The sequence below is a fragment of the Ovis aries genome, chromosome 13 (genome assembly GCF_016772045.2).
Source record: "Ovis aries strain OAR_USU_Benz2616 breed Rambouillet chromosome 13, ARS-UI_Ramb_v3.0, whole genome shotgun sequence".
NCBI lineage: Eukaryota > Metazoa > Chordata > Mammalia > Artiodactyla > Bovidae > Ovis > Ovis aries.
Window position 1 is genome coordinate 65,580,806 of NC_056066.1, and position 19,498 is coordinate 65,600,303.

The 19,498-nt window shown below is 49.4% G+C and overlaps 1 protein-coding gene across 8 annotated transcripts in view; it reads left to right on the top strand.

The window, feature by feature from the left end:
- The window catches only part of DLGAP4 (DLG associated protein 4), a 199,107-nt gene that overhangs the window by 161,462 nt on the left and 18,147 nt on the right, over positions 1-19,498 (top strand). For 5 of the 8 annotated variants that reach the window (XM_027977154.3, XM_027977156.3, XM_027977158.2 and 2 more), the window contains 3 exons: positions 5,096-5,457; positions 7,911-7,999; positions 8,546-8,958. In XM_027977154.3, the coding sequence (XP_027832955.1) occupies positions 5,096-5,457; positions 7,911-7,999; positions 8,546-8,958 (864 nt within the window). Of the gene's footprint in view, positions 1-1,355; positions 2,564-4,418; positions 4,560-5,095; positions 5,458-7,575; positions 7,656-7,910; positions 8,000-8,545; positions 8,959-19,498 lie in introns of those variants that run through there. The other 3 variants (XM_042230111.2, XM_060397777.1, XM_060397779.1) reach the window with 3 other exon arrangements.

The following is a 19,498-nucleotide window of genomic DNA, read 5'->3' on the forward strand; positions in this document are numbered from 1 at the left end:
GCCGTCAACAAGAAAGTGGATCTCAGAGGCCAGTCTGTTGTGGGATTTTCTCCCAGCATCCTCTGCTTTGGGGAGGGAGACGGGGAATAAAGAGGAATTGGAGGCCGAGGGGGTGGGGAGCCTTGACTTCTGTTTTTACCATAGCAAGTGAGCTGCCCAGTTTAGCTGTGTGTTGACCCGTTGCATGAGACAAAGAGGGATCTTACAGGTTCTCAGTCAGCCCTTCCTCCAACAAGCCCTCCCTGGAGCCTGGTAGAGCCAGCAAGGGAGGTCAGCTTTGAGGTCAGCTCCGTTTGCACGGGGTCTCAGGTGGGTCCACTGGCTCTTCTGCAGAGCTTGTGGCCATGGCTCCCACACTGTTGAGGCTGCTTCCTGCTCGGTTCCTGGGCACCAGCAGACCTGAGGGCTGGGCTGGGCCTCCAAAGCATTTGCAGGGGGGCTAGCATCTGGAGGTTGCTAGGGAACCACAGCCACTCCTCTGAGCACCGGAACTCTGATTGGCCATCTTCTGTATCTTGACATTAAAAAAGACAAACAACGTGCAGAAGCAAATTTATTCCAAGCTGAGAGTTTGCTGGGTAAAATCTTGGTGCAGAAGGCAGAAATGAGACAAGGGGCTCCTCAGAAGAAGCAAGTGCTTGTGCACAGTAGGGTGGGGAGACTGGGCTGGATGTCTGGAGCCTGGGGCCAGGCAGCCTCGCACAACTGGCTTCCGTCTGATCCTGGGCGTGAGGGACCGGCTGGGCCAAGGTGAAGGCAGGGAGGCACATGGTCCCCAGGGCTCAGCAGTGCAGTGCGCAGACAGTGCTAGGGCTCAGCAGACACTTCTCTCAGAATCTTTAAAAATACACACAGGAACCAGCTGGAGGAGCCGGTCACCATGGAGAGATCCCCAAGCTCCCCAGGGCAGGTCTGGAAGCTTTCCAGAGTGAATGGACGCAGAGTTGGCCCCGCTCACCGCGCTGGTGTCGAGTGTGGCACACAGGGCAGGGAGGGCCGCAGTCGCATCCTGGCCGGCGCCAACACCCTGGGTCTCCGGGCATTTGCTTCCTCTAAAGTTCATTGGCAAATGATGGTTGTGCACCCTCTGGACTGGGTCCCGGCTGCCGACACGCATGGGACACACACTCAGTCGGAGGCTTGGCCATGGGCCTGAGCGATCCGGAGAAGAGGGTCAGACTCTGCCTGGGCCGGAGGGCAGGAAACACGGAGGATGTGCAGAGGGGTTTTGCCTGAGATGATGCATGTGCAAGAGGGCTTCGGTGCATGAAGAGTGTGGCATGTTTGGGAAAGGGTGGGAGGGCTCTCTGAAGCTCGAAGGGGCATGCTGAGGGGGTGGGAGGGCGGAAGGTGAGGCTGTCGGTGTGGGAAGGTGGGACCAAGAAGAAAAGGCTCCAAAGTTGGGACGGGACTAGAACCTCGGGTTCTAAAGTGCCGGAAGCCTTCACTATGGCTAAATCCTGATTTTTGGCACTGGAGGGTTTTTTTGGTAGTGGTGAGGTTCTTTTTCTTATTTAGCAAATACTTATTGAGAGCTTTCTGTGCTTGAGACATCACCATGGGCCTGGGATACGACCTGCTGTGCCAAGACAGACAGAGTCCCCCATCCACGTCAGGCCTGTAACCACTGGCAAGTAAATGCTGAGATGAGCACATGACAAACGTGGCAGGTGCTCTGATGGAGATCCTGAGAGACGCAAGATTAGGGAGCAGTCAGGGGAGGCCTCTGGGAGGAAGTGACCCCTGAGACATGAGGAGCTGAGAGAAGCCTTCCGGCAGAAGGGACAGCATGTGTAAAAGCCCTGAGGTGGGAGGAAGTGCAGGAGTTAAGAACACAGACTGGCTGCATCTGGATGCTGGAAGGGGCTGCAGAGGTGTCGGCCTGTATTTCTCGGCATTTCACGCCTGTGAAATGAGAGCTGTACTGTAGAGTCAGGCCCCATCCTCCTGCCCTGGCTCGGGGTGGTGGGGAGCGTACAGTGCTCACAGATGAGTGATGCCTCCCACCCACAGAGGCCCCAAGGCCTCAAAATCCACTCCATTAGTCACACCACTTATCACCCGTGCCCGCGGAGACAGAGAGAATCCAAGATAAGTTCACTTCTCTTTCATCACATCTGGCTATCTGGCCTGGCCTCCCTAGTTCACTTTCTCTCTCTCTCTAATGAGTGGGTGCATCAGCAGGACTCTGGCATACACACCCTGAGAGAGAAACTGGAGGGTTAGCCCTCTGTACAGGCCTTTGACTGTGGAGGGTCCCATTGTGTCCTGGGTGGGGCGGGTCCCTGCACAGAGTGACTCATTCAAGCCAGTGTCAGCCTACAACACAGGTTGGGGACAAGGACCCTGATTGCGATCACAGGGCCTCAGCTAGGCTTAGAGCCCAATTCTGGGTCCTCACACTCACTGCCACCCCCTTTAGGGAGATGTTCTTAGGGAGGTGTCCCCCTTTAAGCATTTTGAGCAGATTGAGGCTTCTTCCTTCTGATGTGGGGAAGAAAACTCCACTGAAGCTTCCTTGGGACATTCAGGCCAACCAAACAAATGAATCATGAAATCCCTGGTGAGTCCGGGCTCTGCGGGTTGTGGGCTTCAACGGGCTGCTCTACGTGTCAGCTCTTGAGGGAGACTACCCCGGGCCTGGTCAGAGAACCAGTCCAGTCTCCCACGGTAAACTGGGGAGTGGTAAACTTTTGGCTCACCCCTAGGTATGTCTCCCTCAGAACAAGAAAGCAGTCAGCCGTGCTGGCCCTGGGCTGTCTGACCTCAGTGATGTAGCAGGTGTGTGTGTTTTGAACGGAGAAGGGGCTGGGTGCTCCCAGAGCACTGGGTCGCCTAGACTGGCAGGCACGAGGCGAGGCTCCGGGGCTTTTCCGTGGTGGCCTCTGGTGGTGAGGCACTCGAGTCACAGCTGTCGCTCTGCTGAGGGGGGCCCCTGGCTTTCCCAGTCCCCAGGACGGGCCTGGCCTAGTACACGTATCTGTCAGGTGAACAGGCGGACTGTCTAAACTACATTTTTTATTTTTGTTGCTGTTGGTCACTCAGTCGTGTCTGACTCTCTGTGTCCACACGGGCTGCAGCACACCAGGCTTCCCCGTCCTTCACCGTCTCCTGGAGCTTGCTCAAACTCATGTCCATCGAGTCGGTGATGCCATCCAACCATCTCATCCTCTGTCGTCCCCTTCTCCTCCTGCCTTCAATCTTTCCTGGCATCAGGGTCTTTTCCAATGAGTTGGCTTTTCCTCTTTAGGCAGTGGTAATTTACATACACTTGCAGGAAATAATACGGCAGGATCCTGGTACCCGTTACCCGGTTTCCTTCAGTGATGACATCTTGCAGAACTGCAGGCTGCTGTCATAGCCGGAACACTGACACAGATGCAGCCGAGCAGTCTCACTCAGGTTTCGCCGTCTTCACTTGTGTCACCTGTGGTGCACTTAATCCACTGTGCTTTCATCACAAGTGCCGGTGCCTGTACCCACCAGCATGGGCAAGATACACAGCTCCCATCAATTCGCACATACTGGGGTCTTCCCTGTCACCCTTTTATAACCAAGTCCTCCAGCCTCTTCATCACTCTCTCCCCCAGTCTCCGCACAAACTGCTAATCTGTTCCCATCTCTATAATTAGGTCATTTCAGTAATGTTTTATAAATAGAATCACGTGATCTGTAACTCTTGAGATAGCTTTTTCACGAGGCATAATTCACTTGAGATTCATCCAAGTGGTTGCTTACATCATTGTTCCTTTCTTTTGGTTGCTGAGTGGTCTCCCATGGTCTGGGTGCACCGCAGTTGCTCACCCATTGAAGGACTTCCGGGTTGTTTCCAGTTTAGGCCTATATCACATAAAGTTGCCATGAACATGCTCGCCTAAGTTTTTTGTGAACATGTTATCATTTCTATGGGCTAAATGCCCAAGAGTGTAGTTATTGGGTTGTGTGATATTTGCATGTTTCATTTTAAAAGAAACTGCCAGATCGTTTTCCAGGGTGGTTGTATCATCTTACATTCCCACCAGCCATGTACGAGTGATTCCATTTTTCCACATCCTCACCAGCATTCGGTGGTGTCCCCGTTTCTTATTTTGGTCATTCTGGTGTTTCCGCAGTGATGTCTCATGGGGCAGATGAATGGGCTCTCCCGTGCCTTGTCCATGGCCCCGGTGGCTCTGAGCCTCGTTTCGAGGGTTCCCACTGGGCCGTCACCATCACCTTGATTGACAGCCCCTTGAAGGCCAGGCTTAAAGCCCCTCCTCTGGCTCCTGCTCCCTGTGGGCCTTACCTCGGTAGAGGCTGTTTCCATCCTCCCTGGGGAATGGGCAGTTGGAGTTAAGATGACGAGAAAAGCCACTGGATGTGACCCCACCCCTCAGAGGAAGTAGCTTCTGCTAGTTGACCAGCATCTCCTGTTTCAGACCGAAAGTCGAGCCAGCCCTGGGCCAGGATCGGAACGGGACTCTGAGACCCTACCTCCCACCCAGGGCAGGTCTTAGTTCCCTGAGTCTTGCTGGACACAGTCTGACTGGGTGCGATGGAGTCTTGGGGGAGGCAGACTGGTGTGTGGGGTTTTCACGTAATGAGGTGGGGGTGGTGGGGTGGGAATGGCACCCTGTGGGGAAGGATAACTGAGCCCTGAAGGCTGCCTTGGTCTTTGACCAGACAGGGAGGGGGCCTCTGGCAGAGGAGCAGGGTGGAGGGAAGGTGGAGTAGGAGGGAAAGACCAAGAAGGGGAGTGGCAGGTCTCTGCGCTTGAGGACAGTCAAGGTTAACCATTCTTTAACTGTCCTGACCACACCTCTGCTGTCACTGCGGGTGCCCCAGCTGGATAATCCCTTTGTATGGGACTAGGAGGGGGAGGGTCTGTTGGTCCCTCTGGGCATCCCCCACTAGACTTGACCTTGGCGCAGCATGAGGATGGGCAGGGCTCGGGTCTGTCTGTCTTGGTCATGGCTGTGTCTGACCCCCATTCTCCTCCAGAAATCCTCACAGAGGCCAGAGCTAGGGTCGGGTCAGGTGGGGCCTCAGCCCTGAGAGGGACTCCAGAGGGCTGGCGGCTTCACCCTTCCCCTGCCCTCCTCTCGCCCATCTGCAGGTTCATCATGCCTAGTGGCGTATAAGAAGACCCCGCCACCGGTCCCTCCACGCACCACGTCAAAGCCGTTCATCTCTGTCACAGTCCAGAGCAGCACCGAGTCTGCCCAGGACACCTATCTGGACAGCCAGGACCACAAGAGCGAAGTGACGAGCCAGTCTGGCCTGAGCAACTCCTCGGACAGCCTGGACAGCAGTACCCGCCCGCCCAGCGTGACACGGGGCGGCGTCACCCCAGCCCCCGAGGCCCCCGAGCCACCCCCAAAACATGCAGCTCTGAAGAGCGAACAAGGGACGCTGACCAGCTCCGAATCCCACCCTGAGGCCGTCCCCAAAAGGAAACTGTCATCTATAGGAATACAAGTAGGGGCCCCTTTCGCACTCTGTCCTCGGCCTGCACCGCGCACCTGCCTGCGTGTAATTACATCTGGCGGAGGCCCACTAGGTCTCCTGGGTCACGGTGGTTTCTCTCTTTTGGGGGGTCGGCCCCAAGTGGCCAAACCAAATTCCACCCATAAGCCATGCCTTCCTCGAGGTCGCCCAAACGTGGTATGGGCCATGCAGCTGTGGGCGCGTGTCCCTGCTCCAATGATGGGTTGTCCCGGTGAATGTAGTTACACTCAGCCAGCCATCTCCTGTCCACTGTTTGCCTGTCCTCTGTCTGTCTGTTCACTCCACCCTTTGCCCTGCCAGCCGACGTGTGGGAGAAAGGACTGGCCCGACAGTTCTCTGATCCAAGGTCAGCTCAGGTGCGGAGGCTGCAGCCCTGCCTGGTGGTGGGAGCAGCGTGGAGCGTAGACGCCAAGGGCCGGGGGGACCAGGACCCAGGGCCCTGGAGCCTTGGGGGTTGCTCCAGGGGGACTTTGCCCAGAGCCCTCTCGGGCCTTGGGGACAGGTAGGTTGCTCAAGGTGCCAGGCCCACAACAGATTGAGAAGTGGGACATCGGTCCTGACGCCTCCCTCCACAAGAAACGATCCAGGCAGATAATTCCCTGGGACCAAGGGGCCAAAGCCAGGAGACGCCTCCGGAAGCCAGGCTCTCAGTGCACTCGTGACCGCGGCGCGTAGCAGGGCCGGTGCGCTAGCTTTCCGCCCACCGCGGTGCCTCCTGCATGACCTCATAGCAGTACTTGAGCTGAGCCGGGAAAACCTGGGCCCTGCCTGGCAACTTTCAAGAGCTGTTCTACATCCTTAATTAAGTAAAGCACACTCCAGGTAGGGAGTGGGGAGGGCAGCTACAGTGGGCTGAGAGCTTGGGGAAGGCAGAGCCCCTCCTAACCCAGATGCTGATCAAGGACATCCAGGTGGCGTGCATGGTGGCTTAGATCAGACAGGATCTCTGTTTCCCCGGCCAACCCTGGCCAAGTGCATCAGAATTATAGAAGGAACATGGGACTCTAAGGAGGGCTGAATGGACCAGAGATGGCTCACTGGCCAGTTGCTTGCACTTGCTTCTTGGGGAGGCAGAGTTTAGGCAGCTCTGGGCTACAGTTTTCGCCACGGATACAAGAAGAAAGTTGGCCGGGAGACTGTGTTTTCTGGTCTCCTTCATAAGTTCAGCCCCTGGCCTATACTCTGGAGGGATTCTGAGGGGTACGGAAAATCGCTTAGTCTTGGTTGGGCAGCCCCACCCTCTCCTTGGCCAAACCAGATGATCTCATCTTTACAGAAGACCTGAGAGACAGAGTCACCCTGATTCTTTCACTCAGAGGTTCACACGGGGCTGCGAACTCTGGCTCTCGGGCCCACCCAGGCTTCTCCCTGTTGGATCACCCCACTCCCATCCAAGCTCTCCAAGCAGTTCTTGGGAGCCGGTGATGCCTCGTCCCCTGAACTGGCTATAGCTGAAGGAGACATGCAGTTACACCCTCCATGGTGGGGAGGTGCCTGGCGCTCAGCCCCATCCCAGGAAGCCTCTCTGGCCTCTGTGAAGCCAGGAGACCAGAGCTTCCAATTTCCAGTGACAGTCCCAACAACCCTTGTCCTATCCCTTAGTGCCTCAAACTGCTCAAACCTGGGTTCTCCCTCATTCATGAGCAGTGATGGAGAGGCTGGCCTGGCTACTCTGTGGCCACGTACCTCTGTCCCAGGAATGAAAGGTAGGCCCAGGGCATCCCTGGTATAGAGAAAGTGCTGGCCTTGCACGTGGCCCTGGTCCTACTGCTGCCCTGGCCCACCTGGTGCTGAAGGTAACCTCAGCCGAGTGTGATCGAGGCCCAGGGATTGCGTCCCGTAGGGCCCAGGGACTGGGCCGACTGTGGCCTTGGTGACAGCTTTCAAAACCAGAACTGCTGCCCAAGGTTTGCCCCTCGTGTGGCGCCCCCAGCCTGCCCTTCAGCTGCAGGGTTGGGGGAGTGACCTCTGCCTCGAGACAGCCCGGCTTCAACTACACCAGATAACGGCTGTGGCTTTGTGTGTGTGTGTTTTCTTTCTCTTTCGTTGTCCTTTTTTTTTTTTTTCTTCTCTCTGATGCGTGTAAAGGAGAGGACTAGAAGGAACGGTTCCCACCTCTCGGAGGACAACGGACCCAAAGCGATCGATGTGATGGCACCCTCCTCAGAGTAGGGAAAGGCGGTCCTCTCCACCCCATCCCACCTCCCGCCCGCCTGCCCGCCCGCCTCCGCGCGAATGAGCAGTGCCCGGCTTCACCTGGTCCGGCCTCGGGCCCACGTGCAGTGTCCGCATGCCTCGTGTGCGTCTGTCCGCTCGTCCGTTTGCGTCGTCCCACTAATGTGAATTTCAGCAGCAAGTGTGGTGTTTGTTTTTTTATTTTTGTCTTTGTCCCCGTGCCGTGGCTGTCGTTGTCCTTCAATAAGGTTGACTGCATTCAGCCAGTGCCAAACGAGGAGCCCAGTCCCGCTACCAAATTCCAGTCCATCGGGGTTCAGGTAGAGGACGACTGGCGGTAAGTGGCACCGAGGTGGTGGCTGCCTCTCCCCTCTCCTCTCCCTCCCTCCGCTCTCACCTCTCCCGCGCCTCCTCCTCTTGCTCTCCCTAACCCACTTCTCCTTGCTGGATTTCTAAGAACCAAGCTGGGTTGGGGGTGCGGGCGGTGGTCCAGGCGTGGGAGGCTGGGCGGGCAGGGCGGCCGGTGTGCTGATGAGCAAGGGTGAGCGCTTGCTCTTTGAGAGGAATCAGCCACGGGGACTGAGGCCGGGCAGAGTCATGGCCCAGCACCCCCAATGTTGGTGGGCTTCCTGGCCCCGCTGCAGTAAACAGGCAACCTTATGACCTTGTCCGTGTGTGCGTGTGCGGGCAGGGCGGGGGCTGAGCTGAGAATGAGACGGGGCTGTGGGACCCGCTTCAGGCGCATGGTGAGCAGACGATGCATCCGTTTCTCTGTCTCCCGTGTGTCCGGGTCGGGGTGGCCTCTGGTCTCCGACCCTCTTGGTGACTCACCCTTTCCTGTCCCCACCCCTCCTCCACGCCGTTCCCTCCCCGCTCCCAACAGAAGCAGTGCCCCCTCTCACAGCATGTCCTCCCGACGGGACACCGACTCAGATACCCAGGATGCCAATGACTCGAGCTGTAAGTCCTCTGAGAAGAGCCTCCCAGACTGCACCCCGCACCCCAACTCCATCAGCATCGATGCCGGCCCCCGGCAGGCCCCCAAGATTGCCCAGATCAAGCGCAACCTCTCCTATGGAGACAACAGCGACCCTGCCTTGGAGGCATCCTCGCTGCCCCCGCCTGACCCCTGGCTGGAGACCTCCTCCAGCTCCCCGGCAGAGCCCGCGCAGCCTGGGGCCTGCCGCCGGGACGGCTACTGGTTCCTGAAGCTGCTCCAGGCAGAAACAGAGCGGCTGGAGGGCTGGTGCTGCCAGATGGACAAGGAGACCAAAGAGAACAACCTCTCTGAAGAAGGTGGGTACTGCGAGGCCGGCGTGCTGGGGCGGGTGGGTGGGGGTGCCAGCCCCAAGTCTCCAGGGCTCGGCAGGGGGAGTCTCTTTAAGTTCTCTTCTTGGCTCAGTTGTGAACCCTCCTCTTATTTTCATTCTTGCTTTTCTTCCTTCTATCCACCTACATAACCAGCCTTTTTCCAGAAAGAATTTATGTCAGCAGCTGATAGTTGCACAGGCTGTGGGATCAGCCACCCCCGGGGTTGAATCCCAGCTCTTTCCTTACTAGGGAAGTGACCTGGGCAGGTTTCTTGAACCTGTTTCCTTACCTGTAATGTGGAGATAGTCCTACCCTCTGATGTAGTGGTGCTTGTTCAAGGTCTGATGAAGTACCAAGCACAGAAACTTGGCACCATAATTACGCCTTCAGCAGTTCCTTATTGAGCACCTACTGTGTGCCAAGCATCAAGCATCTACCTGTGGGCTCAGCAGGGTGTGAGGAGCTGTGAATGGGTGAGACCGAGATCATCTACTTCCCCACTTGGTTTCTGTCTATACCATACCTGTTTCCAAAAATTCCCCTGAGAATATGTAGGGAGCCTGCAGTCACAGGTGGTTGATACAGGGGAGGGGAGCTCTGGCCCCCAGTTTGCTCCCCTCCACAGACCAGGCAGGAGGGACAGGTCCTCAGAATGTCCAGAAGGGATGGAGCATCCCACTGAGCCCTGGTGGGCAGGGCCTGAGGAAGACACCCCTTGAAGATGCAAAGTCCCTGTTTCCACTGTTTCTAGGCCAGTTCCCAGCTCTGATGTCAGAGCAGGGAACTGTTGTGAGGTATATGCCTAATAACTTCTTACAGTACTAGCATTTACAAAATCAGAGCAGTGGCATGGATCCTGAACTGCTTCTAATAGAAACCATCCAGCCCTCTGGCCTTCTTCCTCAGCCTTCCCCACCTTCAGCTCTCAACTGCTCTGTCTTCTGGTATCTACCTTCAATATTTCTTTCATTCTTTTTTTTTTAAATGGGAATACCTTTCATTTCCTCTCATTAGGCATCATCATGTATTGAAATCTGCTGTAATAGTTCATATTTAGCTCTGTCACTTCCACTTCCTGTGCCCCATCCTCCGTATATTACATCAGTTTAGGGTTAAAAAAACAACCAATATTTCTGTTTACTGTGAGCATGGAAATGATATTCACTGCAGAGCCTTGTAGTATGATTTCATTGTCTCATACATTTTATTTTCCCTAAAATAAATGGTTGCCTCCTCTTCTGTATACTTTGTTTTCTAAGCTCTTATTTGTAATTTTTTTCACATGCCCCACAAGATCTGCCAGCCCACCATTGACATTGTTTCCCAGGTGTGCAGACGTATCAGATCATGTCGTGATCTCCTGTTTTTCCCAGTGCCCTCTGTCCCCGGCTCTGGTCTGGCCAAGTTGCTCTCTAGGCCTGCTACCTGGCTGCTGTCCGGAGGCTTCCCTTTTCTTCACCTGGGGCTGCCCTTGGCTACTTTCCTGCTTTTTGGACCATGTGGTCTTCTGCTTTCCTGGGTTTAGTCCTTAACTTTACTGGAGCACACCTTCAGTTGGAGATAAATTTTTGGAAACCACCATATTTTTGTTCAGACCTCATATAGTTTGGCTGAGTATAAAGCTGAAAATAATAAATACCAATTTTTTTTATATAACTGTAGAGATATATATATATAACATTAAATAAAATTGAAAATAACTTTCCCTTAGAACCTTAAAGAGGCTGTATTATACTTAGCTTCCATTACTTGTGCTTAAAAAAAAAAAAAAGTGTGGACTTCCCTGGTGGTTCAGATGATAAAGAATCTGACTGCAATGCAGAAGATGTGGGTTCAGCCCCAGGGTCGGGAAGATCCCCTGGAGAAGCAAATGGCAACCCCCTCTAGTTTTCTTGCCTGGAGAATTCCATGGACAGAGGAGCCTGGTGGGCTGCAGTCCATGGAGTCACAAAACAGCTGGACACAACTGAGCAACTAAGACTTTCACTTGTGCCTAAAAGTTTGAGGCCGGTCCAGTTCTTAGTCCTTGGAAGCTGTTAGAGTCTTCACTTCACTTCTTTTGTGAAGGTTCTAGATGATGTGTCCTGGAATGGGTCTTTGTGCCAGTAGTTAATAGGCCACTTGTATGTGGAGACCTTTTCTTTCTGAGAAATAGTCTTGCATTAATTTTTAAAAAACAATTCCCTCACTTCTACTTGTTCTGCTTTCTCTCTCTGAAACTGCTGTCACTCAGATGCTGGGTTTGCTGAGCTGATCCTGTCTCACATCTTTTTTGTCTCTTATCTTTTTATTGTCTGTCTTTCTGGAAGACTTTTTCTTTTTTTTTCCACGCTATAACAGCTTTATTGAGATATAATTCGCATGCCATAAAATTTACCCCTTTTCAGTGTTACCATTAGTACAGTCAGTACACTCATAATGATGTGCAACCATCACTACTACCTGAATTCTGAACATCTTCATCACTCCAAAAAGAAACCCCATGACTAAAAGCAGTCACTCCTCATTGCCTCTGCCCCACTGTCTCTTAGCAACCACTAATTCTGTCTGTGGATTTGCATATTCTGGATGTTTATGCAAATTGAGTCATACAGTATGATCATACGACAGGACTTTTGTGTCTCACTTTTGCCTCTTCTTGCCACACGTTTTGCAGGCTCATTCATGTTGTAGTGTGTATCAGGTTTTCATTCCTTATCATGGAATAATATTCCATTTTATGGATATACTACATTTTATTTAAACATTTGTCTGTTGATGGACGTTTGAATTGTTTCCACTTTTAGGCTAGTGTGAATAATGCTGCTATGCACATTTGTGTACAAGTTTGTTTATGTAACCAGAAGTGGAATTGCTGGGTCACATGGTTATTTTGTGTCTAACTTTTGGAGGAACCTGCTGAGCTTCCATAGTGACTGCTCCGTTTATAACATTCCCACTAGCAGCACACAAGGGTTCTAATTTCTCCACCTCCTCACGAACTCTTGTAATTACTGCTCTTTTTGATTATAGCTATCACAGTGGTAAAGTAGTACCTTGTTGTAACTTTTATTTGTGATTCCATGGTGGCTAATAAAGTGTATAGCATTTTTGCATATGCTACCTGTGTATCTTTTACTGGAGAAATCTATTGAAATTTGGAGGTTTTCCTGACTTCACTCTGTCCATCAAATGTTTATTAGAGCCATCCGTATAACAGCACTTTGTTACTCTGTTCCTTTTTAATAACATTTTTTCCTTGTTACGTGGATAGAGTATCTTCTACCTTTCTAAGACCTACATATATATTTATTTAAGTTTTCACGTGTCTCTGTGTTGTCTCTGTTTCCTTTAGATCCTTCTTTCTATGTATCTTTTTCAGTTGGAATCTTTCTTGGAATGTCCAGTAATCTTTGGTTGTTTATTCATATTAAAAGTGAGCAACTAACCCAGGAGTAGGAAGGGATGGAGTATAAGATTGCTAATTTTATTGTTTGCCTAGTAGTCCCTCTTGTTTTTTAATCTTATGATTTAATTTAAAATAGAACTTCAGAATTTCCTTACCGTCCAGTGATTAGGACTCAGCACTTTAGCTGTTGTGTCCCAAGTTCAGTCCCTGATTGGCGAACTAAGAATCCCTCAAGCCATGTGGCATGGCCAAAAAATAAAATAAAACTTAATTTTAGAGTTAGCAAAAGCAAATTATATAAAAACAGCAAAAAAGTCATGGTAATATACTGGTGTGTTGGTAATGTACAGTAATAATATCAAAGACGAAATAATTATTTAACCATCAGGATAAAAACTCTCTAATAGCAGGATAAAACTCATAATAGCAGATAAAACTATTATGAATAATGCCGCTGTGGACATTCATGTACAAGATTGTGTTTGACTACCTGTGTTCGTCTTTTGAGTATATACCTGTGCATGGAATTGCTGGATCATGTGGTAATTCTTTAATTTTTTTCATTTTGTTACTATGAAATATATATAAAACCTGCTGTTTTAGCCACTTTTAAGTTTGTAATGCAATGGCATTACTTATATTCACAATATTGTATATCACCAACATCTATTTCCAAAACTTTTTTATCACCTCAAATTGAGATTCTGTACCCATTAAGCAATAATTCCCCATTCCCCTCTCCACCCAGCCCCTGGTAACCTCTAATCTGCCTTCTGTCTCTATGAATTTCCCTATTCTAGATCTTTCATGTAAGTAGAATGATAGTGTTTGTCCTTTTGTGTCTGGCATGTTTTCAGGGTTCATCCATGTTGTAGCATATCAGAACGTCATTCCTTTTTATAGCTGAATAGTATATTCTACTGTATTTAAATACTGATACCACATTTGTTTGGTCCATGCATCTGTTGACAAACATTTGGGTTTTTTCACCTTTTAGCTACTATGAATAACGCTGCAGTGAACACTGGATATAAGAATCTGTTTCATTCCAATTTTCAGTTCTTTCGAGTTTAAACCCAGAAGTGGAATTGCTGGGTCACGTCGTAATTCTCTGTCTGGCTTTTCGAGGAATCGCCAGACTGTTTTCCATAGCAGTTGCGCCACTTGACATTCCCACCAGCAATGCATAAGGGTTCCAGTTTCACTATAGCTTTGCTAACACTTGTTATTCCATCTTTTAAAAAAAAAAATTTATAGCCATCCTAGTAGGTATAAAGTAGTATCTTGTTGTCATTTTGATTTGCATTTCCCTAGTGACTGACACTAAGCATCTTTTCGTGTTCTTATTGGTCATTTGTGAATCTTTGGAGAAATATCTATATTCAAATAGTCTCTTTAATGGGGCTGTTTGTCTTTTTGTGGTTGAATTTAGGAGTTCTTTACATATTCTGGATAATAGGTCCTTGTCAGATACATGATTTATAAATATTTTCTTCCATTTTGTAGGTTGTCTTTTCATTTTCTTCGTAGTGTCCTTTGATGTGCAAAAGTTTTTAATTCCGATAAAATCCAATTTATCTATTTTTCTTCTATTGCTGTGCTTCTGTTTTTTTTAAATTATGACTATATATTAATTTAATAAAAATTAAAATTAGGACAGGGACTTCCTTGGTGGTCCAGTGGTTAAGAATCCACCTTCCAATGCAGGGGACTCAAGTTTGATCCCTGGTCTGGGAACTAAGATCCCACATGCCACAGGGCAGCTAAGCCCACGCCCTGCAATCAGAGAGGCCCAGAAGCTGCAGTGACCACCCGGCGCAACCAGAACAAAGACCAGGACGGAAAACACTGAGGCAGGGAGAGGCAACCAGCAGGTCTGTGGGCAGGGCCTAGGTCTGAGAGCTAGGCTTGCAGACACCTCAGAATATTGGTTTCAAATAACACACAGTAAAAGTCATGTCAAGATAACAAAGGAAGCCAGGTACATTAAGATATAGTTACTAAAATAGTAAATAAGCCTGTGATGTGATAATATGTGTACTTCTTTGTTAAGGCATTAAATAATACAGTCTTGCAGTCTGTCTACTAAATTTTAAAGTAATGATGACAGTAAGCGTTATTTCGAGATCGCTGTAACCGCTGTAATGCGACATGAACTTCTCTTTGATTTCTGTTGGTGACAGTGTGGCAGGTGCTCCTGACACTGAACCAACGTATTTGTTGCCTATCTGAGTTTAAGGGCGTCCTGTTCTAGCATGACTGGGTGGCAAACTGGTCCTTTCCTTAGAAGATCTTGAAATGTCAGTATCTTTTCCCTGTAACCCTTCAGAATCTTCTTCGGAAAAGAACCCTCTAGTTTCTCCCGGGGGCCTGTGTCTGGTTGCTGGCATCCCAGATGCTAGGCAGCAGGAGGGCGCTCACAGACCATCATTCATTCCATGCTGTCCTCCACTGACCCTGCCTGGTGGCCTAGGGTTGGAGCACGTAGAGCAGCACTTATAGTCAAAATATAATGTGAACCGTGAACTTTAAATGTTCTAGAACTGCATTTAGAAAGAAAAAAGAGATAGGTGAAGTTGATTTTAATACATTTATCTTATTCAGGATGTCCAAGTAGTAGTGTTTCAACATGTGTTCAACACAGAAAATTATTGAGGCGTTACATTACTTTCCTACTAAATATTTAAAGTCCAAAATAAATAAAATAGAAGTCCAGTGCATACTTTATTTTATCATTCTCAATCCAGACAAACCACATTTCAGCTGCTCACTTGCTTCATACGACCGGGAGCTGTCGTATTGGACAGCACAGATGAGAATAAGCCTGGGGTTGAGGGGACTTCCCTGGTGGTCCAGTGGCTAAGACTCCACGATCCCAAAGCAGGGGCCCCCGGTTCAATCCCTGGTCATGGACCTAGATCCCACATGCCACAACTAAATATCCCACATACTGCAACTAAGACCCGGTGCAGCCAAATACATTAAAAAAAAAAAAAGCCTAAGGTGGAGGTGCAAAGATACCTTAGTGACAAAGTGTTGGTGGAGTAGGTTAAACTTTCTGGCAGTATCCTTAATTCTTTCAGGATTGAGAAAAGGCTTCCCTGCTAAGGGTTATTATGTCATGCCAAACAATATTACCTTCCTGTAGTATTATAAGCACGTGCTCTTTCAACATGATAACATTTCTCAATAAGCAGTCCCAGCCCTTGCTGTTGAACCGAACTCTGCATGGAGCCCTTTCCCCAGCCCTACATCTGTGGCTATAACTTAAGGACAGAATTGGTCACATTGCTCTGTCCCTTAGATTCAAGATAAGTATTCTGACTGCTCAGGTGAATCAGTAACACGCATGCAGGTGGCTGCCTTTCTCAAATAGGTTTTGTGTTAAACCACCGTTCATCTCCAGAACATTTTCATCTTCCCCGGGTGACACTCTGTACCTATCAAACACTACCTACCCACCCCCCCTCCCCCATCCCTTGGCCACCACCATTCTTTGCGTCTCTGAATTTGACTACTCTAGGCACCTCATATAAATGAAATTATATGGTGTTTGTCCTTTTGTGACTGGCTTAGCATAATGTCCTCAAGATTCATTGACCTTACAGCTTCTATCAGAATTTCCTTCCTTTTTAAGGCTGAATAATATTCTCCTGTGGGGAAAGACCCACATCTTGCTTACCCGTTCATCTGTCAGTGGCTACACAGGTTGCTTCCATCTTTTGTCTGTTGCCAATAACGACACTTCTATCTCTTAGGACCACAGTTCTTCCTTGACGACCCTGCTTTCTAATCAAATTATGTGTGTCCAGGCAAGGCCCTCGCCTGCCTTACGGCCACAGGTTTCTTGTGTTTAATATTTATTTGCTGCATCAGGTCTTAGTTGTGGCACGCAGGATCTTTAGTTGCAGCTCTCCAGTGTCTCTCTAGTTATCACGCAGGCTCTAGAGCACACAGGCTCAGTAGTTGCTGCGCGCGGGCTTAGTTGCCATGGGCATATGGGCTCTTGGTTCCCCAGCCAGGGATTGAACTTGCATCTCCTGCATTGGAAGGTGGATTTTTAACCACTCGACCACCAGCGAAGTCCACAGCCACAAGTTTGTTTTTTGTTCTTTTTTTTCTTATGGCCACAAATTGTAATGTCACTGTTCTTATATCTCTGGAAGAGCGTTACCAAGGAGTGCCTGAAGGAGACCACGGTACCTGCATATCATGCAGAAACGTGGCAGAGATCCTCCAGGCATTGCAGCTGGAGGGAACAACAGGGACAAAGGCAAGGAAGCAGGGAAGGGCAGGTTCCAGGAACCACAACTGAAAGAAAGGGATGGGAAGAGTAGGAAGCTCACTGAGAGGGGCCTCAAATATCAGATCAAAGTATTGAGCATTATCCTCCAGGCTGGGTGGGGAGCAGCTGAAGATCTGAAGTAACAGTGAGATGGTCAGATTTTCTAATTAGAAAGATCACCCTTGACTGCTGTGTTGAAAAGGCTTTGGAAACAAGGAGACCTGGGGTGGAGGAGGAAGGAATGGATAATAAATGTTTCTGAATGTTCCAAATGAACCAGCCAGAGGGGCCCTGGGTTGGAGTCAGGTGGAGAGCTCTAGCTTCCCTGGTCTGGGCCACAGGTGACTGGAGAGGTCATTAACTTAAGGGAGATGGAGGCAGGACATGCCTGGTTGGATAAGGGGGAGCCCTTAGAGAAGCAAGATCAAGTTGTGCACGTCTTTCTTTGCTGTTGAAGGAGGTGCAGATGAAAGCAACACTTAAATATAGCCTGTGGAAACTCCTGTGGCCTGGGGGGTTGATAAGACTAGCTCCAGAGAATCAGCCTTGAGCGCTGGGCGGCTTACCATTCACCGTCTTGTTTACTTGCTGCTACCCAGTGAGGTCTATTCAGTCGCTCAGTCGTGTCCGTCTCCTTGCCACCCCATGAAGTGCAGCATGCCAGGCCTCCCTGTCCATCACCAACTCCCAGAGTTCACCCAAACTCATGCCAGTGAGGTCAGACCTATTAAAATCCTGTCTTGAAGAAGAAACAAACACATGGAAGTGAAGTGCTCCACCGCTCAACAGCTGTGTGACCTTCGGCACATCTGAGCCTACTGCTCCCCACTGTTCAGTGGGGACCATGACCCCACTCTTAGCGTATGGCGGGGGTAAGATGGGACCCTGTGTATGAAGAGTGCTTGGCCTGAGTGCCCCGCGGTAAATAGTACCAGCTGTGCCTGCTGCAGCTGCCGCCACCATCACCCTAACTTGTAGATGGATGCAGCCCAAGCCAGGAACTGAAAGGAGGCTCAGTGCCAGGAGGCTAGAGGTGAACAGGGGCGGAAACAGAGCCGGCAGCCGGAGGGAGGGGCCCGCCATCCCGTCTCCGTGGCGCTCTCAAGAAAGGGAGCTATGAGAGAGACCTTGGCGGAGTCACCTCACTTCTCCAGGCCTCCACTTCCTCACATGTGACTTGGGTGGACCAATGTCAACCCCACCGGGCTGTGTATTAATGCAAGATTAGAAACACGAAGCCCTTGGCAAGAACCCAAAAGATGGCAGCATCAGCATCTTTTCTTATAGATACAGTTTTATTCATTTATTTATTTTTGGCCGTGCCGAGTCTTCGTTGCTGCATGGGCTCTTCTCTGATGACAGTGAGCAGGGGCTACTCTTCATTGCAGTGCGAGGACTTCTCATCCACTGACTTCTCTTGTAGCTCCTGGGCTCTAGAGCACAGGCTTAGCAGTTGCGATGCACGGGCTTGGTTGCTTGGTGGGATGTGAGATCTTCCTGAACCAGGGATAGAACTCATGTCTCCTACGCTGGCAGGCCGTTCTTTACCACTGGGCCACCAGACAAGTCCTGTATGAATTTTAGGATTGGTTTTTCTGTAGCTGCAAAAAAAATTACTGGAATTTTGATAGGAATTGTATTGAGTCTGAAGATTCCTTTGGGTAATAAGTCTTCTAATTCATGAATAAGGGGTATGTTTCCATGTATCACTAATTTCTTTCAACAGTGTTTTATAGTTTTCATTGTGCTAGTTTATCACCTCCTTAGTTAATTCCTAAATATTTTGTTCTGTTTGATGGTATCATAAATGGAATCATTTTTATAATTTCCTTTTCAGGTATATATTGTTAGTATATAGAACTGTAACTGATTTATTTTTGGCCACACAACATGGCTTGCAGGATCTTAGTTCCCTGACCAGGGATTGAACCCAGACCCTCAGCAGTGAAAGTGCAGAGTGCTAACCACTGGACCAACAGGGAATTTCTGAAATGCAACTTATCTTTGTGTATTGACTTTGTATCCTAATCCTACTTGCTTTGCTAAATTCATTTATTAGTTCTCTCAGATTTCTTTGGTGGAATCTTTAGGTTTTCTACATATAAGGTCATATCATCTGTAAACATTATTTTACTTCTTTTCCAATTTAGATGCCTTTTATTACTTCTTGTCTAACTGCTCTGGCTGAAACTTCCAATCCTGTGTTGAATCAAAGTGATGAATGTGGGCACTCTTGCCTTATCCCTCATCTTAGAGAAAACACCCTGGAGTATGTTGCTCATTGTGGGTTTTTCATATATGGCGTTTATTTATTGAGGTAGTTTCATTCTATTCTCGGTTTACTGTTTCCCTCATGAAAGAGTGTTGAATTTTGTCAAATGTTTTTTCTGCATGACTCGATTGTATGGTGTTTCCCTTTCATTCTGGTGATGTGGCATATTTCACTGATCAGCTTTCACATGTCGAGCCATCCTTGCACTCCAGGAATAAATCCCATGTGGTCATATGTATAATCCTTTTAATATGCTGCTGAATTCTGTATTTTGTTGAGTATTTTTGCATCAGTGTGCATAGGGATGATTGCCTGTAGTTTTCTTGTAGTATCTTTGTCTGGCTTTGATAACAGGGTAATGCTGGCCTCATAGAATGAGATAGGAAGTGTTTCCTCCCCTTCAATTTTTGGAAAAGTTTAAGGAGTGCTTTTTTTGCTGCTGCTGCTGCTAAGTCACTTCAGTCACGTCTGACTCTGTGTGACCCCAGAGACAGCAGCCCACCAGTCTCCCCCATCCCTGGGATTCTCCAGGCAAGAACACTAGAGTGGGTTGCCATTGCCTTCTCCAATGCATGAAAGT